Here is a 24132-nt window from a genome sequence, read left to right as displayed (position 1 = left end):
TATCGCAGAATACATTTAATCACAGCACAGTTAATTCACTTCTGCAGACAGCAGTGTGTGTGTGTGTGTGTGTGTGTGTGCTTATAAATGCAGTCATTATCATTACTCTGAGTCTGATTCTGCGTTATCCACACCGATACTCACTGATACACACACGCATGCAAACCTTTTCATCAGAAAGCAGAGCAATCTGTATTTATAACCTTTACAAACATGTGAAATAGTCATGGAAGGAGACAGACAGAGCGCTTGACATGTTCATCATCACTGCTGTGCTTAATCAGTAAAACAGATAGTGACGACAGGTAAAACTGGCACCACACGTGAACATAAAGCATATCAAATATATAAAGTATTTGTGTCTGCACCAGAAAGCTACATCACTCTATTCTTTTTTTAGTTTTTAGTTTAACAGTCTTAAAGTAGACTTAAACGAATGAAAACACTTCAGGTTTCAGTTTCTGCTGTTCTGCTTGCAGTTGCGCTGCTGTGCCAGCAGGAGTCCTCACCGCTTCATTTCTAGCCAATCTAGTTAATCAAGCTAATTCCAGCTATTTACCTTCTCTAACAGCACGTTTAGCAGTTATTTATTTGTTTATTAGTAATTAGTTTCTCTGCAACATCATTGAAGACTTCCACAAGGTCTGGATAAATGAGGCACGGTTGTGCTTTACGTTACTCTTTTGCAAATGCTGTCAAAACATGTGTGTTACCTTTTGGTGGTTTTGCTTTCCTTCAGTTTCCTCCTGTTTTCAGAGTAGCTTCTCATCATTCGACCTCTTGTTTACTCTCTGCACGCGGTCAATCGCCTGTTCTGCACATGCGCAGTGAAGCAAAACAGTGGAATAGTCCAATAGTAGCGGTGTTCGGGGGTGCCCGCGCTTTTTGAGTAATAATTTAATTTTTTTGCATTGTTTTTTGCATTATGATTATAATTTGGTTGTGAAAAGCATCTATAATAAAATGCTTTACTTAATAAAAATTCATCTTACTTCTAACTCAGCATATTCCCAAAACTATCAGAAAATGTGTAATTCTGAAGGAGAATGAATGAATGAATCAATGAACATTATTATTTATAATTTGTAATTATTTACTTCATTATTTATTCAATCATTCATTTATTTATTTATTTATTTTTTGACCTGGTCCCTTTTTTCAATCAGGGGTCACAGCGGAATGAACTACCAACTATTTCAGCATATGTTTTACACAATGGATGCCCTTCAAGCCACGACCCAATACTGGGAAACACCCATACACACTCATTAACACACACACACACACACACACACACACACTCATACACTACGGCCAGTGTAGTTGATCAGTTCCCCTATAGCGCATGTGTTTGGACTGTGGGGGAAACCGGAGCACCCGGAGTAAACCCACGCCAACACGGGGAGAACATGCAAACTCCACACAGAAACACCAACTGACCCAGCCGGGACTCAAACCAGCGACCTTCTTACTATGAGGTGACAGTGCTAACCACTGAGCCACCGTGCTGCCCTATTTATTTATTTAATGATTTGCTCATCATTATTAATTAAACATTAACATTACAGATGATCCACTTCAGATGTTGACTACATTACCCATAATGCTGCACAGAGAATTGCATCAATAGTTTCGATTGTAGTTTTAATCTTCGTGATGAGAAGTGCTCCGGCCGTCACTGAGGAACTCTCTGAAAACAGTACAGCCATCTTTTCTAGTTCAGCTAAAAGTGGAGCAGCAGAAATCAATGGCTTTCTGTTTAGATGCAGGTTCTTATACACTCATGTGGGTCAAAATAAATACCGTCATGGGTTAAAGAACAGCTGAGAGGTTTACCCAGAACATGCAAATCTACAGTCTCTGCACAAACACCGCTGATATAAATAAAGAGGAGCAGGAATAAACACAGAGCTTCCGTCTGGGTCTGTTTACAGCTTCATCGGTTTCTCTGATCTCAGTTATGATAAAGGGTCCATTTGAGCACATCAACCGGACTATGAGCATATTTAAGAGCTTAAATTAATATATTATCAGGGTTTGTGTTGTAAAGGACACTACAAAAACCTTATAACAAACAACTAACAATAAACAGAGGTGTTAAAAATTAAATCTAGACATCTGACAACCACAGGGGATATTTGTCATGAATTTTATTAGCTAAATTAACCCAACAATCCAGGTTCTGTTCTCCTCTAATCTGGATCTTTTATCAGTGCACTTCATTATTATGCTTAAATTCATGTCACACATAATTTGAAAGTCTAAAATGTTTATTTTGCTAGCTCACAAGGTTATTCTTTATTTGAACAATGGCCAACCACAACCATCCAATCAGATCGCTATGGACAAAATCAAGCCCCGCCCACTTTATTATTAACCCAGAGATAAAATGCAATGCAGTGGGCAGCACAATCGCCTCACAGCAAGAAGGTCTCTAGTTCGAGTCCCGGCTGGGTCAGTTGGTGTTTCTGTGTGGAGTTTGCATGTTCTCCCCGTGTTGGCGTGGGTTTCCTCCGGGTGCTCCGGTTTCCCCCACAGTCCAAACACATGCGCTATAGGGGAACTGATCAACTACACTGGCCGTAGTGCATGAGTGTGTATAGATGTTTCCCTGTATTGGGTTGCATCTGAAAGGGCATCCGCTGTGTAAAACATATGCTGGAATAGTTGGCGGTTCATTCCACTGTGGCTACTCCTGATTAATAAAGATACTAAGCCGAAAAGAAAATGAATGAATGAATTTAGAAGCTCAAAATACAGCTGTGTGCATCTCAAACCCTGACCGCCTGAATGATTCTGCGCACAGGTTTTTGATTTATTCTCAGCAGAGACATCATCAGTTTTTGAGGTCAGCGGGCTCTAAATAAACGTCGTCTAGCTTTGTGAAGCACATTATTCACTATTGATCAGCTTCTGCAGAATGGGTCACTCTGACGGACAGGTGAGGATTTGTCTTCGATAGTTTAGCTGATGATTGGATAACAGGATAATGCATCTGAGAAATGCCAGGACAATATTTCATCTCTGACTGCTAATTAACTCTGTTCATTTTAATATTACACCATTCTCTGGCAGTTCTCCATCTGTGGCCAAAAGTAGTGGCGCACGTTTAATTAGAGAGTAAAATATACTATAAATATTAAAGCATTATCACAGTAAAACACACAGTGAGACCCACTGCCTGAGATTATGACAACATAATGCCTTTCAAGGAAACCCACACCAACACGGGGAGAACATGCAAACTCCACACAGAAACACCAACTGACCCAGCCGAGACTCAAACCTGAGACATTCTTGCTGTGAGGCCACAGTGCGACACCACTGAGCCACCATGCCGCCCATGTTTGCATTTAATTTTAAAAACGACCTATATTGATTTTAGATGATTTTTTATCTATATTGAGTGATTTTTGGATATGTACCTGTTTTTTTAATTGATTAACCTAATTAATGACACAGTGTGGTGATTAACTGCAAATAGCACATGACAGAAATTACCACTAAAATAATATTTAAAGTCATTTATAGAGCTTCAATATTTTTATGTAATAAAAAAAGAGTCATTTCCTGATTTGATTCTTCAGATGAGTGAATCATTCAGCAGTGATGTGAACAGCTCTTCATAAGAATGACAAACTGAATCATTCAAAATAAAGAGTCATTCATAAACTAAACACAGCTGATTCTTCTGTGGCTGTTCAAATATTTATCAACACTTTCATCGGCAAAATGAACAATATTGAATCTCTCAAATATTGAATATTAGTTTATTAACTGACCTGATGATGTATAGAACCAATATCACACGTGCACACACATTAACACACGCAGCTCTTGTGTGTTTTTGTTCAACTGCTAACATCACAAATATAGGACAAAAACTCATACACTTTAGTTCCAATCTTGAGCTCACACACACACACACATGCACGCACGCACTCACACACACATTTACACACACGCAGGGGTTGTGTCTCAGCAGGCCTGATCATTGTGAAACTCCCTCCTGCAAACACAGTTCAGGATGACAAACATAAGCATGCAGAAGCACGCTGACTCTCTGACACACACACACACACACACACACACACACACACACACACACACACGCACACACACACGCACACACACACACACACACTGTCTACAATTAACCACCTGTGCTGTTTGTTTACTTTGTGATGAGTGTGTGTGTGTGTGTGTGTGTGTGTGTGTGTGTGTTCATACTACAGTATACTGCAGAATTATAGTAAACATTTGAAATGGTAATAAAAAAATACAACAAAACAACAACAAAAGAGGAAAAAATTAACAACACTGCAACTATTACAGTCTTTACACCAGTGAGAGTGGCGAACTGTAATTCTACAGTTGCTATGGTAACACAACAACTACAGTAATTGATCTGTTGTGGTGATTCTACAGTTGCTATGGTAACACAACAACTACAGTAATTGATCTGTTGTGGTGATTCTACAGTTGCTATGGTAACAATGACTGATCTGTTGTGGTGATTATACAGTTGCTATGGCAACACTAACAACAGCAATATAAACAAATGACCCATTACTGTAGTTTTCTACATCAATATGGTTTATTATGCTACAATACGCTACACTTCAGTAAAAACTAAGGTACACTACAGGATTTAGTAGAGTTTATCAGTCAATACTGGTTGTATAATAATAGTAATTTATACTATAATATATAGAGTACAGTACGCTTCACTAGTGAAGATCAAGAACAGCACTGTAAGTGACTATAGGGTATTTTCATGTGTAGTCTTTCCTCCCGCTGTTCTGGAACAAACACCCCTCAGAGGTCCAGGAAAGCCCCTGTCTGTCCTGCAGCTGCTCACCAACATTGCTGCATTGATTCAGATTCTGCCATGGCTGGAGATCTGGAGTCAGATCTTTGTTTTATGAAATCTTTTCTCCAGTGTAAGTCTCCGGGCCGCTTGCCAAGCCCATCCGGCATCAGGAACCATTGCGCTTTTGTTCCCCTTACAAAGAGTGGCTAGGAGAAGCCGGAGAGGAACAGAAAATGCGCCGTTATTTATTCCTCCCTCAATCCCCTTCCCTTCTGCTTCTTTCCTGTGAGAGTCAAAAACAAGAGAGTCTTGGGGAAACAACAGGAGACGTGTGCGATGAGAGTCTGGCACCAATGCACAATACCTATAGACTCAACGAGAGGGGAGTGAAGAAACTGGAGGACAGAAGACCAGAGGAATGGGCTGAACACAGAGAAGTGCTGCTGAGTTACACCAGAGGACTGAACAATCATACTCAATTAAGAGCACCACTACTCACCAAATCAGTGGTGTGGCAGGAGAGTAGAGTATCTGTGGTCAACACTACTCAAAGCATTACACTGAGAGCGACTGTATTCCACTGAAAATGCTCATGTGTTTACATGCGGAGGCAAATCTGTGTAACCTAAGAGGCAAGAACCCAGTGTTGATATGTGCTCATGACCTTTGACCTCAACATGTTAGGAGTGTCCAGCGGGAATAATGCATGTATAATTATTAAGGTAGACGTTACACAAAAATACATAACTGAATAATGAAAACCATGTGTGAAGACTCCGTAAACATGATTTTTATTTAGACGTGTGTATTTGTTTTAGCTTTAAATAGGACAGATCATTACAGAGAAATACATTATAAACATACAGTATTTGTCCACTACTTGGCTATAAGAGTCCCTTCATAAGTCATGGGCTGATATCTACACATCTATACAGTAACAGTAGAATACATATCAACACACACACACACACACACACACACACACACACACATCAAGTGTACAATCAATCCTTTCCCACATGTTTAGTGCATCTGAACTGTTCTGAGATCATGACAGAACATGTGCCGTACAGTGGAACGCCAGTGCTCGTGTTATCTGTGACATTAATGACTGTTAAATCATTGTTAGCGATTGTTCATTCGGCGGCTCTGCAGTCTATTCGTGGAAATCACATTAGAGTAAAACTGTGAAAGCAGCAGTGCGCAACAGTCCAGTCCCGGACGGCAAGACTCCATTCGTCTCTCTGTAGGGAAATTAATTTTTAACAATGATATAATCCTCTACAGACGGACCCGATGCAGCGCTGAGGCTGTTGGTGATTGCTTATGCTGAACACTGAATCTAATCACACTTATTTGTTTTACAACACTCTAAAAACATGCCTGGTGGTTGTAACCCAACATTGGGTCAAATTCAAACCAATACAATGGGTTAAAAAGTGTAATTTCAATTTAATTGGAAATATTTACCTATATATTTGACCCACCAAAAGGTTATGGTAACCCAGGATTTGTTTAGAGTGTAAAAAACTACATTACCCATAATGCCGTACAGAGAATTCCACCAATCAGAGAGCTGCAGCAACTAAATAGATTGTACAGATCTCATGAAGCACAGCCAAGGATATTATCAAGTTTAACAACACTTTCAAAATACTGAAATATCTGCATATATATGCAGTCACACATGTGAAATCTCTGAATAAACACAACAGAAGTCTATGCATTATCTCCATTTAAATAGCTAAGTAAATGTGTGTGTGTGTGTGTGTGTGTGTGTGTGTGAGTGGGTGTGTGTGTGTGTGTTATTCCCCAAAGATTAAACTAACAAGTTTAAATGACTTGTTATGTCTCTCTCCACTGTTTTAGCGTGATTGTGTCATTGGCAGTGCATCATGGGATTGTAGTCCCTCATTAAAGTGGTTCAGCTCACTGTCTGTATCTTTGATCTATCGTCTGGTTTTCATCTACATGTGCTTCAGATCTACATTTCTAGTGTTATTCTCCTCATATAGGTTGATTTGCTTCATGGTGTTCGACTCTTTGATCAAGACATTTGTTAAAATCTCTCTGTGCAAAACGAACGGGAGAAACACTTGCAGAGCTCTACAGGAGTAACACTGAGCAGAGTACAGTACCGCGATTTACAACACTCTACAGAACTATTCGGATGGTAATGGTTTCTCACAGGGACGTGGGGGATTTTCACCATTTATAGGGGATAGTGGGTGATTTTACAGTCGTTATTCCTCACAACATGCATGAAAATCCCAGCTACATTACTAAACTACTGAGGTTGTGTGCTGATTTAATTGCCATCCAAATCCAAATCCAAAACACACTGGAGGGTCACACTTCATGATCCTTTGAATCAGAAACCTGAAGTCTATTGCATTCAAAATGGACATTTTTTGGGAACACATCCTCAGGGCTCATCCACACTGACTCTGAAGTGTGATCCTGATTGTTTGGAAATTAACACACAACATAATGCCATGAAACATTCTGCACCATCAAAAGCACCCACGGTTGCACCCAAAGTCAAGAAGATGCTAACCATCGCACAAAAACTTGGACTTCTGGAGTTTAAACGAGAGAGAACAGTGTGAAAATGATAATGCCTATGTGAGAAAATCGTGAAAGTATTTTCTTTTCGACTTTATTAATCTGGGGTCGCCACAGCGGAATGAACCGCCAACTTATCCAGCACACTTCATGCAGCGGATGCCCTTCCAGATGCAACCCATCTCTGGGAAACATCCATACACGCTCATTCACACACACTACGGGCAACTTAGCCTAGCCAAATTCACCTGTATTGCATGTGTTTGGACTGTAGGGGGAAACCAGAGCACCCGGAGAAAACATGCAAGGAGAACATGCAAACTCCACACAGAAATGCCAACTGACCCGGCCCAGGCTCAAACCAGCGATCTTCTTGCTGTAAGGCGACAGCACAACCTACTGCACCCCTGCATCGCCCTAAAAAATCTATAATAAGTGTAAAAAATAAACCGGGACTACTTTGCGGATTTTATTGCAGACTGGACCGTAACTCCTACGATTAACGAGGAACCGCTGTATTCTGAGAAACAAACGGCTGCTGCATCCTAACTCACATACTATCCATTCTAAATAGTATTCAACAATAGAATGAGTACGTCCCAAATCGTAGTATGTTAAAGAGTATGCCAAAGGTGTAAAAATGTGAAGTGTAGAAGCGTCCATATTACCCACAGTGCACTGCGCGTTGGACGTGAATTCGTTTAGAACTACAAACGCAGGTGAAAAGTGTAAATAAACTACAAACGTGATGGACACGTGAGATCCACCGTCAAGTAGAGATCTAGTGTTTTCTGGGTTGTATTTCATCTGCAACCACAATGCTGAGCTTCTATATAGACGTGTTTGGACATTAACACCTGAATGCAGAATTCTCCAACACCTGAGGAGACTTCTCTGCATGACAGACTGGTGAACGGGAGATTACCCTGCTGCTGCTTCTCCAATAAGGCAGGACATTAAACATGACAGAAATGTGGATGGTGTGTGGATTGACTAAGCAACATATGGATCTGGTGATGAGGAAGAAGTGTGTCCCAAAGCTTCTGTCACACGCTCAAAAGCAGATATTTTTCCTTCACAAAATAAGACATAGTTTTAGGGTGTAGTATAAGTATGTGAATTGGGATTAACTTTGTTTTTGCTACAGTATTATGGAAAATACCTAATATTGTGAGAGGGGTCTGGATGCAGAGCTGGTGCAGATGCAATCTGAGCTGCATGCAATGCTTTTTAACCTAACCCCTAACACCCCTAACAGTGACGTCACTATCTTCACTCAGTGCATTGCGTCTGACATTGCATTGCTGAGATATGCAATCTCAGCTTGCATCATAAAGCTGCAGCCAGATGCTGTTGGGTGTTTTAGGTGAACTGCCCCTCGCTGAGAAGTGCCCATGAGAAACCACTGAATCTGATAGTGTGATTCTATCTTAGCCATCTCTAACGCATGGGTGTGAATGAAGAAGTCATGCTGCGTGGCGCTCGAGCTCTCTCACATGCGGTTTTCACCGTTCTGCACTGACTCCGGCAGGCTGTTGAGCGCCGTCTCCTCACTCTTAGACTGCAGAGGATGATCTCCTTTCCTGGAGGACTTCTTGGTGGCTCTGGAAAGTCTCCTCCGAAATGTATCGCCGGCCAGAAAGTACAGTATTGGGTCGACACAGCTGTTGAGGCTGGCCAGGCCGCGGGTCACCTGATATGTGGCGTAGACGCGGTCATTAAATGCACACATATCGGGACTCTGGAAGTACAGCCGCGCTCTCATGTTCAGGTTCTTCATGACGTGGAACGGCAGATAGGAGACGGCGAATACGGTCAGCACGATGATCACCAGATAGATGGACTTCTTCCTTAGCGGAGCATTGTCCATATCATTACATATTAAAGCCTTGACGATTCCTCCGTAACAGCTGAGGATGATGATGAAGGGGATGCAGAAGCCGAACACCGTCAAGCACATGCTGTAAATGAAATATCCCGGCAGCTCGTCTTGACTCGTGGTGTCGTAGCATGTGGTGTGTTCTTTTTTACGACTCGTACGGGAGTAGTAGAGAATCGGCGCAATTCCTGCTACCACGATGAACCACACGAGGGCGACAGTGCGCACCGCGTTCTTCTTTTTCAGCCGTCCCAACGATTTCAGCGGATGCACGACGCCGGAATATCGATGCACGCTGATGCATGTTAGAAACAAGATGCTCCCGTAGAGATTAACGTGGAAGATGAATCTCTGCAGCCTGCACAGGACGTCCCCGAAGATCCAGTCGGTCTTGTTGAAGTAGTAGTAGATGAGGAAGGGCAGCGAGAGCACGTAACAGAAGTCGGCCAGCGCCAGATTGAACATGTAGACGGAGATGCTGCTCCAGGGTCGCATGTGGCAGACGAACATCCATATGGCCAGACTGTTGCCGATGAAGCCGGTCAGGAACACCAGGATGTAGACTGTGGGCAGGTAGTAGAACTGGAAGCCGGTTTTTGTTAGCGAACATCCTGAGGTTTGGTTGGGCGAGTCGGTCGCGTTACTGATGAGCGACGTCAGGTTATTAAACTCCGCAGTCATGGTGTCAGAGGTCAGATCTGCAGAAGAAGAGGAAGATGAGTTGATGAAGGTCAGAGTGTTGAAATATGTCAGCTGATAACCCTATATTATGGAGGATTCTAGGATTGTGGGTACATTTAGCACCTCCAAAACTTTGCATTATTTCCTTTTGAATTATAACACAAATTAAATCAAGTTGATTCACTCACTCTCCTTCAGCTTAGTCCTTTATTTATCAGGAGTGGCCACAGCGGAATGAACCGCCAACTATTCCAGCATATGTTTACACAGCGGATGCTCTTCCAGCTGCAACCCAGCACTGGGAAACACCCATACACACTCATTCTCACACACACACTCATACACTACGGCCAGTGTAGTTGATCAGTTCCCCTATAGCGCATGTGTTTGGACTGTGGGGGAAACCGGAGCACCCGGAGGAAACCCACGCCAACACGGGGAGAACATGCAAACTCAGAAACACAAACTGACCCAGCCAGGACTCAAACCAGCGACCATCTTGTTGTCAGGCCACAATGTTAACCACTGAGCCACCGTACCACCCTAAAAATAAAAAATGCTTGGAATATGAATCCTGTGCTGACAGACCAAACGCACTGACTGTGTGATAAAGCCTATTAGAATGCAGTCAGAAGTCTATAATTCAAATCAAATTATTCAGGCAGAAACTATTCCTGAATGGGCTTATTTATAATATAATTACTATAATGTAATATCACACAAGCAGGAGCGACATTTTCCTGAATATCAGTGCATGATCGCAGATTTTATACAGTTCAGCAAACGTGAAGATCGCATTGAGAGTTCCTCCTTCAGTTTTCAGTCAAATACAAATCGTCACCTTACAGTTATGAGGTTTCATCTGACATTTTTGTCAAAATTGAGTTATTGACATATTCTTATTAAAGGACAGCTTATTTACATTGTGGGATTTTTTAATAAGTTGTTCACATTTTAAGATATTTATTTAAAAAGCAAATGTTGCACACACATGCTGTTTGCTTTATGGATTGTTTGAAGCTCAAACTCTCAAAATCATCCAGAACGCAGAGAGAACCGTATAATTCCGAGGAGACGAAATGACTAAATAATTCAGAAACGTTCAGCAAATCATCTGAATGTATGCAAAATTCAAATCCCTATACATCAGATACAAAAATATATTTACTTCTGCCACATTTGCAGCTAATTCTAGAGTAAAATCATAAAAATAAACGCAATAATAATAAATAATAACAATAAAACAGCGACATGTTGGCTCAGTGGTCAGCACTGTGGCCTCACAGCAAGAAGGTCTCTGGTTCGAGTCCCGGCTGGGTCAGTTGGTGTTTCTGTGTGGAGTTTGCATGTTCTCCCCGTGTTAGTGTGGGTTTCCACCGGGTGCTCTGGTTTCCCCCACAGTCCAAACACATGCGCTATAGGGGAACTGATCAACTAAACTAGCCGAGTGTATGAGTGTGTGCGTGAATGAGTGTGTATGGGTGTTTCCCAGAGCTGGATTGCAGCTGGAAGAGCATCCACTATGTAAAACATATGCTGGAATAGTTGGCGGTTAGAGTTAGAGTTTGGGTTAGGGTTAGACCCCTGATTAATAAAGGACTAAGCCGAAAGAACTTTCGAAAAACTGAAATGACGAAAAATGTAAAAAATGTGGAGGTGTTGTATAACCCAATGTTGGGTCAAATATGAATAAACCCAATGGGGTTAATTATTCAGTTAAATTTAAACTATACTTTTTAACTCAATAGTTGGGTTACAACAACCCTGTATTGTTTAGAGTGTCATCGATGTCTCATATCAAGGTATATCAAGAAAACTGTCTACTGTTCAAAAACACTATGATTGATTAATGATTAATGATTGCATTTTTTAAAAATCCATGTTTTATTCAATTAATGAATTAAAGTGATAAAAAGATGCTTCTATTGGTAAAACACTGCTTCTGTTTCAGAATAATTATTTATCATAGAAACACACACACACACACCTACACACACACACACACACCTACACACACACACACACAATTTTTAAAGAAAATGTTTAACCGTAAAGAGACAGATGAATGTGCTGTGACTGTTCAAATGAATAATAAAGAAACAGAAACTAATAATGACTCTACATCTGAACCTGCAGCCTTCAGTGTTTGTTGATTTCACTTCACCAATAAACCTGAATATCAATACATGAATGCAGCTGAGATTCCGTCAGCCGCTCTGAAGACGAACACTTGTGAATTATGAATTATTAAACAGCCAATTTCAGTTAAACAATTAAATCATAACGAGAGTCTGAGGCAGTTTCAGACACTATTATTACTCACATCGTTTGTTGTTTAAGCTAGAGTTATTATCCAGTGTATTTGTCCCCGCAGTGTGCCCTGTGCCATTCAAATATTTTACCTCAGTAAAGCATGCATACAGTGTCCAGCATATCTGAGCTTTCCCTTCTCAAATCTCTCTTTTACATCACTATTTTCTATAGGATGCTCCACAATATTGTACATATACATGAGATTAGTCTGTACTGCGGCCAAATCTGCAGCTAATCTAACTAAATAACTGAAGATCACATTCCAAATATTAGTAGCCCAAATGAATATGCTAGATAAAAAAGATCAATATGAAAGTCCAAACACGTGCGCTATAGGTGAACTAAATAAGCTAAATTGGCTGTAGTGTATGTGTGTGAATGGTGTATGGGTGTTTCCCAGTGTAGGGTTGTTGCTGGAAGGGCATCCGCTGTGTAAAACATATGCTGGAATAGTTGGTGGTTCATTCCACTGTGGCAACCCCTGATTAATAAAGGGACTACTCTGAAAATGAATGAATAAATGATAAATGAAGAGAAACAAAAGATAAATAAAATTGTGCAGTAAGAAATGTTGTTTGCAATATTTGGTGTGAATTTAAATGTATTATCTTTCTATTTCTAGAGATGTTTGGTGATTAAATTATTATTTTAATAAATATATCTGTTTAATAAATCTGTTTTATTCAATTGAGCCAAAGTTTATTCACTGAGATCACAATATTCATTTTCAGAATACTCAGTTATGCAGAGCACTGTGTGTCACATCACTCCACTGAGCAGCATTTCTGATCTATAATCTTGAGTTTAACAGCAGAAGACCACAGTGTTGAGAAACAGAGATCAGCCCAGCATCTAATAGACGTCTACATAAAGATGTCTTAGCTAAAACAAGGACACGTTTGGGCTGTGTGTGAGTGAAAATCTAGTATAATAGCCCAAAACTATCATCAAATAGCCTACACATGAATAAATAAAGACACATCTGAAGTCTGTTTAATAAGTCTGTTTGATGAATAGTCCGATTTTAGTCTAATTTAGAGGGTTTTAGTGAAGATATCCGCACTTGACGTCTATTAGATGTCTGTTAAAGATAAAATCGCTTGGTTGGAGCTGAAATAAGTAGCCTCATCTGGACAAACTTCACTTCAGCTGGGGGCGTGAAGCGGAAAGCAATAAAACTGAAACTCGTTTGTCCCTCGCGCAGGCATTTCAAGGTAAAAAAGCATTGCGAAATAAATCGTCCAGGCGTGGATCACTCACCAGCAGAGCCGCCGATCAGCGCGCTTCCCCGGGCGCATTCAGCGGGATCCGCCGCCGCATTGATGGAGATCTGCTGCCGCTGTATAGCACTGACCAACCGGAGACTCCGATCACACACACACTCAACACACACAAACACACACACACACCGACTCCACACACGCTGACCAACCGAACGCTCAGAGAACCGAATCTTCTTTATGACTCGATACGCAAGGTGCGAGTGAATCACTGGAGCAGAGGAATGACTCTTCTTTCTTTCTTTCTTTCTTTCTTTCTTTCTTTCTTTCTTTCTTTCTTTCTTTCTTTCTTTCTTTCTTTCTGTCTAATTATTTATTTCATATACTTTCATATAATTTATTAATTTATAAATTTTTCTAAGGAAAAAAGGTGCACATTCTAATGCAATAAATGTATCTTTTCAATATGAAGTCATAAATATTTATACTTAAGAAAGTACATTTCTCATGTTAAAATAAAGGACAGAAATTTCTGTAAAATATGAATAATAAATTATTTTTGTTGTATTTTTATGTTTACGTTTACTGTAGCACTTTGGGTTTAAAAAAAGCACAAATGAAATGCATTATTATTATTATTATTATTATTATTATTATTATTATTATTATTATTATTAATATAGTTTATTATTATTATTATTATTATTTATGTATTATTATTATTATTATTATTATTATTATTATTATGTGTTATTTTATTATTGTTATTATTATTATTATTATTATTTTATTATTATTGTTATTGATATTATTATTATTATTATTATTATTATATTGTTTATTATTATTATTATTTATGTACTATTATTATTATTAATATTATGTATTATTTTACTATTATTGTTATTATTATTATTATTATGTCTTATTTTATTATTATTGTTATTGTTATTATTATTATCATTATTATTATTATTATTATTATTATTATTATTATTATTATTATTATTATTATAGCACATTTTATCTGGGAAATCAGTTTAGAAAAAAATTTAACACAAAACACACTCTTTTTATTTACAGATGTATTTTTTCCCTCAGAAACAGATAATTTCATTGCACTTCGCCTAACTGAATCGAATCAATGAAATGAATCGTTCGAGCGACTCGACTCGCATTAGTGACTCTGCGCGCGCAGCAGCGGCGGAGTTTCAGAGTTTATGGCGCCTTTAGAGAAGAGGAGGAGCCGGAGAAAGAGCCACAACCAGCGGGATTACTGCTTCTTCTTTCACTTCTCCGTGTCCTCCAGTCTCTTCTCACAATAATAACACACGTTGCGTCATAATTAAGTCACAAAATCAAATGTGTTATGATCTCGCCAACAGAAACTGGTTTTACAGCCTGATGAGTTTGAGCATGTGAAGAAACATCAGAAAATCTGGAGGAAAACATTTCTGAAGAAACAAGCAGTGAATAATTATGCAAATGAACCGCTCTCTTACTCATATTCACTGTAAGATTAACAGAAACAGTGAAGAGGATCTAAAAAACTTATGGGGTTAAACACAGTAGTGTGTGTGTCAGGTGTGTGTGTGTGTGTCTCCAGCAGCCTCTGATGCTCATCATGAGTGAACTGTGTTCATTATAATCAGACTTGATGCAGAAACACTGTGATGGACATTCTCCTGCTGTACCTGTCATCAGAGGAGGAAAGCCCCGCCCATTATTCTTCATCTCATTAGCATGTCCAGCGGCCCTGAGTGAGAAGCAGCCGTCTGTCCATTAGCCATCAGAGTGTTTGAGCTGCTGAAGATGATGTCAGCATAGACTAAGAGGATTATAGATGTGGAGTTCTAGATGAACAGAGACAGGAGAGACATAGACTGACACAAGCGTCAAGCACACACACACACACACTAAAGCACACATGCACAAACACACACTGCTGTTGCACACCTGTCACTATGCTCATGCATATGCATCTGTAGCTCCGCCCTCTTCTGAAAAAAGCACAATCTCATTTGCATTTAAAGCGACAGTCACCAAAACACCACAATTAGGATCAAAGCCTGAAAGAGTCAGTTTCAGAGAGCTGGAGAACATTATCTGTGTGCTGTTCTCAGCTCAAACACACACACACACACACACACACACACACACACACACACACACACACACACACACACACTCAAGACACAGCAGAGACGTGTTTACAGCTTGTTAAAGGAGCAGAATGGGTCTCCTTTAATTGACATTTGCTGGTATACCCATTTAAATGTTGTTGATATATTATGACATATGAATAAAGCAGAGGGCTTTGAATATGAAACGTCATCCTGTTATTACGATGCTGAAATATCGTTCATCAGTTTTGAATGAGTATGAAACAGAAGGCTCAGTTTCCAGGGTTTCCAGCGTTCACCACAGTGCTGTATTTTCCCTTCAGCTCAGTGTCCCTCATCTGATGTTTGGATGTCAGTTTTTCTCTGTGTGAGAGTCAGAAGGAGAGTCAGATACTGTGTGTTGAGCTCCAGATGTTTCCGTGTAATCGTCCGGTCAGTTCTGCTCTATAATCTTGCCTTGAATCACAGGAAAATCTGATTGTTTTCTTTTCTGCCTGTTTAGTCTGCAGCCGAGGCTTTAGAGAACAGTAAAAACTGAACTGTGAGAAACACAAACAGCTCTCACTTTCACTCAGCAGAAGTCTGAAGAACACACACACACACACGCACGCACGCACGCACGCACGCACGCACGCACGCACGCACAAACACACACACACACACACACACACACACACACACACACACACACACACACACACACACACACACACACACACACACACATACACACACACACACACGCAGGGGTGAATTTAGTGATTTGGGGGCCCTAAGCAATTCCGGCTATGGGGCCCGAAAGTTCTAAAATGCACCTTTTGCACACTTTAATTTATTTTTAGTTGATTTATTTAGCTGTTTTTATTCTTAAATCACTCAATCGCCTTTTCTACATTTCATCTTAATGCAAAATAACACTAACAACATGTAAAGCTTCTTGTAAAACTTTTTAAACTATTTGATTTCTTAAAATGGATTCACAACTAAATATGACAGATGAACTACTTTGTTTTAAAGCTAAATCTTTACCCAGTTTGACTGCTAGACTGCTCCATGATTGAGGGGTGGGGACACATTTGCGATGTATGAAACATTATACTTATACACTCATCATACAAACTATGACAGAATATTGTTTCATATATAAGTTATAGGTATTATTTATACTCCTAGGTATTTATTTGGGGGCCCTTAGATTTCCTGGGGCCATAAGCAGATGCTTATTGGTTAAATCCACCCCTGCACACATGCACACACACACTAGTTTGAATGAGTTGTGTGGACAATCCACTCCACTGTACCCAAATGCTTACTCACTCAAAGCGCCGTTAATATGGAAGATGATATTTTAGCCGCACCAGCTGCAACCCAGTACTGGGAAACACCCATACACAGTCATTCACATTCAAACACACACACACACACTCATACACTACGGCCAGTTTCGTTGATCAGCTCCCCTATAGCACATGTGTTTGGACTGTGGGGGAAACCGGAGCACCCGGAGGAAACCCACACCATTATGTGAGTGCATGTGTCCGTTTGTGCTTGACTGAGTGTGTGTGTGTGTGTGTATGTAAGTGTGCAAATGTGTGTGTGTGAGTGCACGCATGTGAATATGTCAGTGAGTGTGTGTGTGTGTGTGTTCTGATCATTGATATCTCAGATTCCTCCAGCTGTGTGCAGATGTGAGTGTTGTGAAGCTGCACCTGTTTCTGTGTGTCTGAGTGAAGACTGAAGGGAAAGGTCATCAGCACACGGATCTCACTGCTCCTGCTCAACGATTACACTGATCTTCTTGCTATTTTAGTAGAAGTAAACAACATTTCTCTTGCACATACACACCCATGAATGTCCACTCAGTATCCTTACAGAAGAAATCAGCCTCATCCTAATTCTGTCAGAGAGACGGTAACAATAAGAGAAAGAGTTTTGTAATAAACTCACAGCAAGAAGGTCTCTGGTTTGAGTCTCGGCTGGGTCAGTTGGTGTTTCTGTGTGGAGTTTGCATGTTCTCCCCGTGTTGGCGTGGGTTTCCTCCGGGTGCTCCGGTTTCCCCCACAGTCCAAACACATGCACTATAGGGGAACTGATCAACTACACTGGCCGTAGTGTATGAGTGTGTGTGTGACAATGAGTGTGTATGGGGGTTTCCCACTGCTGGGTTGCAGCTAGAAGGGCATCTGTTGTGTAAAACATAGGTACGTTGGCAGTTCATTCCACTGTGGCGATCCCTGAAAAAAAAAGAGCCTAAGTAAAATAAATGAATGAATGGAGTGGTTTATGGAGTAAATGCATTTTTTTCTTGATCTCAATGATTAATTTTGATTTAGATTAAATATAATGTTACAGTCTGAACCAAAATTAAACTAAACTTTGAAAAGTTTTCATACAGTAGTTTTACAGTCGTTTTTTAGGTTGTCATTCAGATTATCATTTTATTTTCAGTGTGTGGGTGTTAGTGTTTTGGTTTTTCCAACACACTTCAGAATATCTTGTTTAGAAACCCATAAAAGTTTACAACCACTTGAGTGTGTGAGTAAACAATGATTTTTGTGTGAACTGTCCCTTTAAATGCACTGTTCATTTGAATGAGTGTAGTGATCTGTTGTGCAGGTTCAGGATCCTGTACAAACACAGTTCAGTATTGGTGTTAAGCAGTGGCAACATTAGTCTCCTGTGTTTACTGACGTGTTTTATTTGTAATGTTGTACAGTTTGAGCAGCCAACCATGACAGCAGAATAAACCCTGACACAAGATCATTATCATGCTGTCTGGGTTCACTTTTAATTTGACGGTATATGTCATCCTGAACATTACAGTACAGCCCAAGACAAAATAACTAACTCTCATGCCAAACTTTATGTTTTTTTATAAATATTTTCAAAGTGCTCTTTAATGGAGACATTTTTTTCATAGTTTTATAATAAGTAATAATAAAAACATTATTTTCTCTTTGCCATGATGACAGTACAAAATATTTGACCAGTTATTTAGCAAGATACTAGTATTTAGATTAAAGTGCAATTTAAAGACAACTAGGTTAATTAGGTTAAAGTTAGGGTAATTGGGCAATTAACTGTATAACAGTGGTTTGTTCTGTACACAACCAAAAAGGAATAATTTCTATATATTATTATATATTCCAGTTCCAAAATAAAACTTTTGTCAGAAGAACTCAATGTATATTTTGTCTTTAACTCTACAAGACTATATTTGAGCTGAAGTTATCAAAATCTGTATGAGAAGAAAGTGACCCTGTGCTGTAACCACAAGCATAACATCAGCATAATATTGAAAAATAACAGGAGCACAGCTCTGTGGGAAGCTGTTTACATTGGACTACAGTCAGTTTCACCACAATTTACTAATCAGCAACATAGCAGGCATTCCAGAGAGCCGTGAAGAACACTGATCTACATCTGCTTTATCTGAAAAAATAGCCCATAAATACTGTTAATAATTTTCCAGAACGCATTGCCAATCAACAGCAGAAACACAAGCAAAATAATCTGCCAATGGGTCACCACAACAGATCAATTACTGTAGTTGTGTTACCATGGCAACTGTAGAATCACCACAACAGATCAATTACTGTAGTTGTGTTACCATAGCAACTGTAGAATCACCACAACAGATCAATTACTGTAGTTGTGTTACCATGGCAACTGTAGAATCACAACAACAGATCAGTTACTGTAGTTGTGTTACCATAGCAACTGTAGAATCACCACAACAGATCAATTACTGTAGTTGTGTTACCATAGCAACTGTAGAATCACCACAACAGATCAATTACTGTAGCTGTGTTACCATGGCAACTGTAGAATCACCACAACAGATCAATTAATGTAGTTGTGTTACCATAGCAACTGTAGAATCACCACAACAGATCAATTACTGTAGTTGTGTTACCATAGTACATGTAGAATCACAACAATTCAATTACTGTAGTTGTTGTGTTACCATGGCAACTGTAGCATCGCCACAACAGATCAGTTACAGTGATTATTGTGTTACCATAGCAACTGTAGAATTGCCACAAGTGAATTAAAGTTCTGTACTTCAGTATACAAAAACAATAGTGTTTACTGTAAATTACTACAGTATTATTCCAATGCGTGATTCCTCAACTGGTTGTTTTGGAGGTGAAATAAACCAGCTGATGGATGACTTTTTATGGTGTACCAAGAATGTAGGTATACCTGTTCAATAAGTATATATTCAAGCAAAACAAACAAAGAAAGTCTTGTAAAAAGGTGACATCAAAACAGCCAAACATGCTGCTTCATTCCTTTCCTTGAGCTGGTAAACATTAACAAATGTGTTATTAATTTCCAGCATAATGGATAATAACCTCCATTAACACAAAACTGATAAGAAAAGAGTTGAGAATGCTCTGATTTGAGCGGTAAGAGTCAGATTCATGACCTAATGGTGTACATTAAAGCTTTTTCCTCCAGTGTTGTGTTGTGTGGTTTCCTAATGGGCTTCACTGGAGCCCAGACAATTGATTTTCTCCTGTGTGAATATATTTTACTGTCTTCTTATTTTTCAGTTTAGAATCCACCGTCCACCGAGGAGAGATGATTTTATAGATGACCCAAAAATCTCCTCGCAAAAAAAAAAACTTCACTGAGAACATGGAGTACAGGGACAGATTGTTAAAGAGAAAAACAATGCGTTGTGCCCTTATAAGACACGTCCGGTTTGGCAAGTGGTGTTCAGCACATCTGTGAGTCTAAAGAGCACAAGAAGAAGAAGAGCAAGAAAAAGAAGAAGAAGCCACTGAGGACACAGAGCTTCATAGAGAGATAGTATAGTAGAGATAATATATAATAATATAGAGATCATAATTAGCCTTGGAGCACAAAACCAGTTAAAAATTGCATAGTAATAGTAGTAATAGGTGAGTTTGTTGTTTATATTATAGTTGTTGTGTTAGGAACTACAAAGGTTACTACAGTATCATTCAAGAACACAGTATTATTTATAAATGACCAAATTACTGCATTTTATTCATGTGGGGTATCTTAAATTTGATTTTCTCAATATTAGGATTTTTAAACTCTCAGATTCAAGATTTTTTATAGTCATATCTGAGCCAATGTTGTTCTAACAAACCAAGCTTAATCTTTAAGCTTTCAGATGATGCATACATCTCAATTTCCAAACATTTAGACTGGATTTGTGGTTAAACTTACATTGCAATAAAATGCTTTTGTCTTTTTTCTAGTCCAAATATCTAAAAAGTCTTAACTCAAAAACCATGAGTAAAATATGCTGCCTTGTTTTCAGAAATAATGAGTCAAAATAAAGAGTTTTTAATTAAAACAAGCAAAATAATCAGACATTGGGGTAAAAATAGTCCAGTTTTCGCTTTGCAATATTATTTTACTTAAGTTACCCCACTGGCAGATTACTTTGCTTGCTTTAAAGAAAAATGGACTCAATTTTAATAATTAGGCTATCTTTTAAAAAAACAAGACGGTATTTTTACTTTTCTAGAAAATGATTCTTGTTTAAAGTATTTTTAGATAGTTGGAGAAGAAACGAGCAGATAAAATCTGTTAAATAGCGTGTCCAATTATAATGTTGCGCGCTCATCGGAACAGTAATCGTGTATCCCTCCGCCTAAGCAGATCACGTGCTGCGGTCAACCGTTGCAATTTCCGCTGCAATCGATAACAACAGTCGAAACAAACGACGAAAACCAGCGATATTCCCGTTTCTCTGGCGTTATATAATCTATAGCAAAACCCGCACCAAATATGCGCCTATATGGAGGAATCCAAATTCACTGTAATATTAGCAGCCGTGAAATTCTCAGCGCGAGTGCTCGCGACAGACGATTCATCAGCTGAGGAGAGGAAAGAGATGAACTGTGCTAGAAGAGAAGATTTCCAGAAATACGTGAGTACTACATTAAAATATAGTAACTAATAACAGCTTCAAACTCGAGTACAATGAGACTCGTTTAACCATAGTATGGCTGTGATAACTGATGGTGTCGGTTCAGGAATGAATCATTCTTTTGAATCGGTTCTTTTAGTAAGTGAGTCGAGCCAGTTCACCAAATTGAACTGAATTTTTCAGTGTGATTCGCGACTCGATTCAGCAGAGCATCTAGACCAGGGCTGCTCAATCCTGTTCCTGGAGATCTACCTTCCTGCAAAACACAGCTCTCACCCTGATCAAACACACCTGAACCAATTAATTAGGATCTGAACAGCACTTGATAATTACAGGCAGGTGTGTTTGAAATGGGTAGCAACTGAAATCTACAGGAAGGTAGATCTCCAGGAACAGGGTTGAGCACCCCTGATCCTGACTGACCAGTGTATAATGTTAAACCCAGAACTGTTTACAACAGTCCGCGAATCATCAGTTTACCGAACAAGATATGCATATAAGTCTGTATACATATAATTCTTGTTAATTAATCTTACTTGATATACAGAACAAAAAAGGTTATAATATTCCTATAGAAAATTTCAAAGTGGTATGAAATTGGCCCATGAACATTTCCTGCTCGTTGTCAAACTGTTTCATATCTGTAACATGAGGCAATTCCATCATAACCTGACGTTAACATTACAGCTGTCGTAACATTATTTATCAAATTGCAGAACTTTGTTTCTCAGAAGCCTATACAAATTTAAAATGTAAAATAGGAAATCTGTAGGGGCTATGGTTATTGTTTACATCCCTTAAAAATGGTCTGTAACAGGTGACAGGTAAGTGTGGCTTAATATTCAGGTTTTCTGCTCGGCATCTAAAATCATACTGTTATTCAACATTAATATTGATCAGCTTGCCTACAATGCTACACACAGATCATGCATTTAATCCACTAGTTTTTGAGCTGATAAACTAGCGTTTCCCACTAAGGTCCTACCCTTTTTTGACAGAAAAATAAAATCTTGGCAAGGACAAATATAGGTGACTTTCTTTGTGCTAGACATTTATTTTCCAGGCCAAATAAGGTGTGATAGTGTTTCTCTTTCTCACTCTTTCTCACTCACACACACACCCCTGCAAACATGCACAGACACTCACACGTACTCACTCTCATATACTATCAGCACACACACTCATGTGCTCACACACACACACTCACACATGTACAAAGGCATACACTCTTCCTCTCACACATGTACACACACACATATAGATACACACACACACACACACACACACTCACACACTTTCCATAATGAGATATTTGACTGAACACTATTTCTACAAACACTAAAGCAGCTCAGCAGCATTAATTTTAGTCTGAAGCTGCAAATCATTAATCTTTACAATAGTGTTTAAGATGCAGCTTCTTCATGAGGAGAATGTTTGCTTCTGTGAACATGTATACGCACACACACATGCCGGTGTTTGGGTCAGGAGCTGGACAGGAAATAGCAATGAAATTGACCGGTCGGTGGACGGAGACTCACACAAACATACACAACAACCGCAACGTTAACTCCAGTATAACAGAGACGTCTTCCAGCATTTAAGGCTCAGACTTTGCACTTTGGCCCAACTGTGTTTGCTTGTAGATACTGTTTTATACTGCAGGATACGACTGAAACAGACTGAGAGCGCACAGTAGCGTCATTACACACATCATTACTTATATAACTCATAGAGAATCTTAAAGATGTACAGCATTTTAGAGGTGGAGAGAGATCACAATATACTGTTTTACTTTAGTTCTTAATCACAGGATTAAATTCAGTCATATAATACTGCAAAACATGCTGTCTTATTTAGTTATTGGCTTGTTTCTAGTCCAAATATATTGTATTAATACAGTACATTGTGTTCTATTAAGTCATATTTACACAGGCGGCCCTAAAGCGGGTCTGTGTCTTTCAGTGTAACATTGAAATAACATTATTTTTCTTATTATTAGAATCAGCACAACAGATCAGTTACTATAGTTGTGTTCCCATAGCAACTGTAGAATCACCACAACAGATCAATTACTGTAGTTGTGTTACCATAGCAACTGTAGAATCACAACAACAGGTCAATTATTGTAGTTTTGTTCCCATAGTAACTGTAGAATCATCACAACAGATCAATTACTGTAGCTGTTGTGTTACCATAGCAACTGTAGAATCACCACAACAGATCAATTACTGTAGTTGTGTTACCATAGCAACTGTAGAATCACCACAACAGATCAATTACTGTAGTTGTTGTGTTACCATAGCAACTGTAGAATCACCACAACAGATCAATTACTGTAGTTGTTGTGTTACCATAGCAACTGTAGAATCACCACGTCAGATGAATTCAAGATTGATTCAGGCAGGTAAATGTGCAAATTATTATACAGTATGTCATTTGATCATGCAGGTTAAATGTGCATCGTTGACTGGGATCACTGATAGATGTTTATAAGGGATGTCTGTGCACTCAGCATCCTCGAACAGAACTCTGTAAATCAGGCTCTTCCTCAGCCGTTCAGATGCTGAACACAGTTTTACGTCTCCAAGCGGGAGGGCAGATATTGAACCACTTAACTTGGGTCT

At 39.2% G+C, this 24132-nt stretch overlaps 3 protein-coding genes across 6 annotated transcripts in view; 1 reads left to right on the top strand and 2 right to left on the bottom strand.

Moving 5' to 3' along the window:
• The window catches only part of shank2a (SH3 and multiple ankyrin repeat domains 2a), a 71330-nt gene extending 70523 nt beyond the window's left edge, over positions 1–807 (bottom strand). Inside the window, exon 1 of the mRNA XM_087293641.1 lies at positions 714–807. The gene's annotated coding sequence lies outside the window, so the exon portion shown is untranslated. The remainder of the gene's footprint in view (positions 1–713) is intronic.
• A 4774-nt stretch (positions 808–5581) lies between these two features.
• p2ry1 (purinergic receptor P2Y1) lies at positions 5582–13658 on the bottom strand. The gene is made up of 2 exons (XM_087293665.1): positions 13512–13658; positions 5582–9955 (listed from the first exon to the last, which is right to left on the bottom strand). Exon 2 carries the CDS (start codon positions 9936–9938, stop codon positions 8871–8873), a length of 1068 nt encoding a protein of 355 aa, XP_087149791.1. The 5' UTR covers positions 9939–9955; positions 13512–13658; the 3' UTR covers positions 5582–8870.
• Positions 13659–21194: 7536 nt separating this feature from the next.
• The window catches only part of ube2q1 (ubiquitin-conjugating enzyme E2Q family member 1), a 76151-nt gene continuing 73213 nt past the window's right edge, over positions 21195–24132 (top strand). For all 4 annotated transcript variants that reach the window (XM_087292022.1, XM_087292019.1, XM_087292021.1 and 1 more), the window contains exon 1: positions 21195–21508. In XM_087292022.1, coding sequence (XP_087148148.1) covers positions 21377–21508 — 132 coding nt within the window. In that variant the 5' untranslated portion in view covers positions 21195–21376. The remainder of the gene's footprint in view (positions 21509–24132) is intronic.

The sequence above is a fragment of the Danio rerio genome, chromosome 18 (genome assembly GCF_052040795.2).
Source record: "Danio rerio strain M-AB ecotype USA chromosome 18, GRCz13ab, whole genome shotgun sequence".
Taxonomy (NCBI): Eukaryota; Metazoa; Chordata; class Actinopteri; order Cypriniformes; family Danionidae; genus Danio; species Danio rerio.
The sequence above is the reverse complement of the archived record's forward strand: the minus strand, read 5'-3'. Positions and strand labels throughout refer to the sequence as shown.